We start from the raw sequence: 4776 nt of genomic DNA on the forward strand, positions 1-4776 counted from the left end.
TAACGACGCCGTGGCGTTTCAGGACTCTCCACATACAAGCAGTCAACATTTTATTCATTTATTCAAACCATATCATTCAAACGCATTTTAGCAGCACATCTTTATGATGACACACGGTAGGTTAGCCTGGATCTGCAACCGGGACAAACTCTAACTCTACTGTAGAGAACTGCTCCCAGCCCGTTTTAAATCCGATCTGCTTATTAAAACCTCCCATAAATAACACACTCTGCTTCATCTGCAAATAAGAAGCAATGCACTGTGTATAAACGTGACGAAGGACAGCCTCGCACATACAGGGCTGGATGAAGGAGGTCGGACCGTCAGGAGTATGACGGCTACTTGGTGGTGCTGATATTCAGGTAGAAGTGAGGGAACCTGATCTCTATCTGCTGGGTCTGTAGCCATCGTGAGCCCCAACGCGTCTCCTTAAACAGAAGAATTTCTTAACGGAATCATCGGAATTAGCTCAATCTGGCCGTTGCCGGCTCTAATAGGTGGTTTAGGAGTAGACAGAGACGTGCTGGAGTGGTAATCGATGGGGCGCTACAGGGGGGGGCAGATAAAGATCAGACTAACACTGGCATACTGTAAAATACCTGCCAAACCACAGAGGAGCTGAAGCTGCTCGTTTTTCTGGGAACTGAAGGTGAGGTGAGGAAGAGACGAGTGGAGAGCGTGAGAGAGAGTGAGAGAGAGAAATCAGAGGAGGAGAGGAAGCCTAGTGCACCTCAGGTCATTGGGTTTCTGACTCGGGTTCAGCAGGCTGCTGCTGCTGCTGCTGCTGCTGCTGTTGTTCTGCAGGCTATATCAGACCCCCGTCCTGCGCCGTGTTGTAGGAGCCACAGCTGCTGCACTTCATCCCCAAAACATGGAAGGGAACGGTACAGTGGCACTGGCAGTCGTTACACAGGATCTGCTAACACACACACACACACACACACACACACACACACACGCGGCATAATCTGAGTGAATGAACACACTGGTGTCTATAAACCTACGCTTCCTGTAGTAACAGCTGGACTGAGGCTGCAGTACCTTGACTGTAGCATGCTGGTACTCTGGGGGCATCGGAGACTGGGCAATCTCCATGTCTTTCTGCTCCCAGTAGTCCTCCATGTTAAACACGGAGTGCATGCACAGAGGACAGCGGTAGGCACTGAAACACATACACCAGGAGGGCATGACCACAGTCTTCGTATTATCACGTTATTTTAGAAATGATAGAAACACTGACATTAGCTTGTGACTACAGGCAACACGACACTCACCCGGTCTTGCACATCTCCTCGAAGCAGGTCCTTCACATAAACGAAAGAAGTCAAATATCAGAAGCAGTTAAATATCTGCAGCAGAAGAGGGCATGGCTGGGCATGTGAGCTACATAGGCACTAACTTGTGCAGTAGATGACCGCAGGACAGGACGTGGGCTCCGATCCTGGACGTGTGGATGTCCTCCATGCACACGGGACAGTTCTGCCTGGACACGTTCTCCACACACTGAAACAACAACAACCACCAGCAACATCAGCACGAGCTGGACTACGAAGCCTGGACAACATCCGAGCTTAAAGAGCAGAACGTCATCCTGGTTTATCGATTTTAGCACCAACTATCAGTGTGAGGACACTTTTCCCACCTTGTGGTTCCCCTGAAGGTCGCTGACTAAGCACAAGTTACACTTCAGACAGTGGAAGTACTTCTCTCTGGGACCGATCCTAACAGAACAGAACACAAAGACACAGCAAAGACGTCAGCCTTCAAATGAGCAGCAGAGAGAGTACTGACACTCATCACTCAGGTAGAAGTGAGTGGAGATACGAGGGTTTAAAAGACTTCTATAGAAGCTGAAGAATCAACTGAAGCTTTTTACTCCAGTAAAAGTGTAAAAGTACTGGTTACAGAACGACTTCAAGTAGAAAAGTAAAAGTAATGGAAGGAAAACAAAGACCGAAAGCTTAGGCCGCTCCACAGGGGTCTATAGTGCACTACCCCCCCCCCTCCCAAAACCCCATTTCTCTAAAAGTCATAATGAGGAGAATGATCTATTAAAATGTTGATGTTAAAAATGTTGGGCTGCACTAGGCTCCTGTTTCAGCTGCAGATCTGCCCATTGAAAATGAAGCATTTCAGTAATATCAGCTCTATTAAAGGAGCGTCTCTGTGCTCTACTGAGCATCAACATGAGCTTCATGGAGGAAAATATGAGGAGTCGTTGTCTAGAAGTTTTGTAAAGCTGCAGAAAGTCAGACTTCAGAGGCGTGTGACGGCGGGGGCTCAGTCGGGACGTTTCACCGCAGCTCTCTTGAGTCTCTGCCACGGACACAGTCTTCATACTAGACTACAGACGTCTGCTGTGAGCTCGCTGGAGAGTGACGGGACGTGTGCAGGTGTGATGGATCTCTTATAAACCAATAGGGAGTCAGAATGGAGTCTGTTTATACTTCTCATCCAATCACAACTAGGGACGTCAGAAAAGCTCCTGTAGGTGTCCCAATACTTCTGTCCATAAGGTGTAAGTAAGAGCAGGAACAGGAGAGGAATAAGGAGGTGTGCTGCATGCGTTTGCCCTCACCTGCAGATTCCACAGGGCTGGCAGTGGTACTGCTTCTTGTTCTTATCAAACAGGTGACAGATATCACAGTAGTACTCCCCAAACTGCACCCCGCAGGCTTCACACAGCTGCTGCGCCTGAAACACACACCTGACTTATGGGCAGAGGGCTTTACGTCACACATCATGACTGAACCTTCAGCTCAGCGCATTTCAGCGCTCCGCCACCTGCGGCTGGTTTTGTGAAGCGACCTCAACACCATCGGCCAGACGAGTTCATAAAGGTCCTTACCTGCTGGACGCGGTGACACACCGCACACCTGACCTCCTTCACCTGAAAGCGGTCCATCTGGTGATCCTCCTCAGCATCGTGGCAGAGCCTGCACACATAGAACTTCCCACAGCAGGGCGCCTGAGGAGACACACACACACACACACACACACACACACACACACACACACACAGAGAGAGAGAAACAATTCATAGTGAGAGCTAGCCAGGCTTCAGGACAGCCTCCAAACATGGTGGAGGTAGTTCCACACACAGTGACTCCAACTAAATTACAAAACAGCGTACAGTGAGACCTAGCCAAGCCTAAGGACAGCCTCCAAACATGGTGGAGGTAGTTCCACACACAGGTACTCCAACTAAGACCCCTAAATTACAAAACAACCTACAGTAAGAGCTAGCCAGGCTTCAAGACAGCCTCCAAACATGGTGGAGGTAGTTCCACACACTGTTACAGCTCACAATAAGAGCTAGCCAGGCTTGAGGACAGCCTCCAAACATGGTGGAGGTAGTTCCACACACAGGTACTCCAACTAAGACCCCCAAATTACAGTATAAATAGCAGGGGTCCTGAAGAACATGGTTTCCAGTCCCTGTGTTCTAGATACAGAGAGGGGAAATGGCTAAACGCGGGGAGAGGTTGCCGGCACTCCAGTTTACACACTGAACACCTCTCAGTAACAGTAAAATAATAAAAAATAACCAATTTTAGAACTAATCCTTCTACCGATGTAGCATTTTAGCCTGCCCAGAGCACGAGGGGGTGTTCACAGCAGCAGCAGCAGCAGCGATGTACACCAGTGGCTTCTTCTAGCTAACTAGCTAATGTTAGCTTAGCCAACTCCAGCTAGCTACCTGTGCTCAGCAACTCCCCGTTTACTCGAATAAAACGCGGTTTTACTGCGTTTCTGAAGGAAATGTGAGGGAAAGTCGTTGTCCTGGGAGCAGCTGAGGCGCCCAGTCGCGCAGTTAGAGGCTCTGAGCCCCTTTTTCCCCTCAGCCCAAACTCCGCTAATGCTAACAGGCTAACGGGCTAACGGGCTAGCCGGCTACCCGGCGCTGGAAGGCGGAGTGGACGAGCCTGTCCCGCGCTCGCACTAAACCCACACGGCCCTCCAGCTGATTATCAAACAGAAATAAGTCCCAAATGCTGAGAAAGCAGGGCTCACTTTCAGCAAACAGCTGCGGACATAATGCTCACAGCCCACTTCAGCGGCCATGTTCGCCACAAGCCGCTCCAGCTTTATTCCCCCCCGAGAGAGGGCCAGCAGGCTCGCCTCGCAGTGACCTTAAAATGACCACATTAACCATGAGACCGCGGCGGAGGTCTGTGAGACACAAGCTGCTCAAAACCACCTTCCTAAAACACGTTTTTAAAATGTTCAAAACGGGAGTTCTCTGATGAACGATTGATGATCAATTGACAAAAGTATCGGGACACCTGCTTTGCTTTGCTTTGCTTTGCTTTGCCTGAAATCAAGCTGATCCTCTACTGTCCAGAGAAGAAGGCTTGCTGTGACAATTTTAGATAATGATGATGATGATGATGATGGTGATTATGATGATGATGGTGATGATGATGATGATGATGATGATGATCACCACCCCACCTGACCCCCCTCATCCCATCCAAAAGTACATCCATCATTGCTGGGGGGCTTTATATACCCCTCCACTAGCCCACGCCTGGCATTATTAGGCAGCAATAGGGTCGTGATGCTGATCTGCTCCAGAGAGAGTCCTATTCTCCTCTGCAGGGACTGTATTAGGGCCTGGAGGTGCTCTTGGAGGTGGTCTATGCGTCCCCCCAGCTAATTATCCTTAATTCCCATCTTTAAGGGGGCTTAAGCCCCTGAGAGCCCACACACAATCCACAATCCAAAAACCTGGGATGCTTTTCCAGCAACGTCCTGCAAGTATGTTCCTACACA

The 4776-nt window shown here is 49.4% G+C and overlaps 1 protein-coding gene across 3 annotated transcripts; it reads right to left on the bottom strand.

Annotated features, from left to right (window-relative positions):
• Positions 1–44: 44 nt before the first annotated feature.
• On the bottom strand, positions 45–4374 carry rchy1 (ring finger and CHY zinc finger domain containing 1). Of its 3 annotated transcripts, none has more exons than XM_072671982.1 (8): positions 4287–4374; positions 2849–2968; positions 2579–2694; positions 1643–1721; positions 1400–1503; positions 1275–1304; positions 1042–1162; positions 45–919 (listed from the first exon to the last, which is right to left on the bottom strand). In XM_072671982.1, exons 2-8 carry the CDS (start codon positions 2903–2905, stop codon positions 806–808), a joined length of 621 nt encoding a protein of 206 aa, XP_072528083.1. In that variant the 5' UTR covers positions 2906–2968; positions 4287–4374; the 3' UTR covers positions 45–805. The 3 variants fall into 3 exon arrangements, with proteins under 3 accessions (XP_072528083.1, XP_072528081.1, XP_072528082.1); XM_072671980.1 differs by lacking the exon at positions 4287–4374 and adding an exon at positions 4015–4230; XM_072671981.1 differs by lacking the exon at positions 4287–4374 and adding an exon at positions 4015–4225 and having other exon boundaries at positions 45–916.
• Positions 4375–4776: the final 402 nt, after the last annotated feature.

Source organism: Salminus brasiliensis, unplaced genomic scaffold (genome assembly GCF_030463535.1).
Source record: "Salminus brasiliensis unplaced genomic scaffold, fSalBra1.hap2 scaffold_120, whole genome shotgun sequence".
NCBI classification, from domain to species: Eukaryota; Metazoa; Chordata; class Actinopteri; order Characiformes; family Bryconidae; genus Salminus; species Salminus brasiliensis.

Excerpts from the sequence above, each read along its gene's own strand:
- rchy1 (XM_072671980.1), bottom strand. The coding sequence starts at position 4,065 with ATGGCCGCTGAAGTGGGCTGTGAGCATTATGTCCGCAGCTGTTTGCTG. Across the intron at positions 1,305-1,399 it reads TGCGGTCATCTACTGCACAA|GACCTGCTTCGAGGAGATGT; the intron begins GTTAGTGCCTAT and ends GTTTATGTGAAG. Across the intron at positions 920-1,041 it reads ACCAGCATGCTACAGTCAAG|CAGATCCTGTGTAACGACTG; the intron begins GTACTGCAGCCT and ends TGTGTGTGTTAG.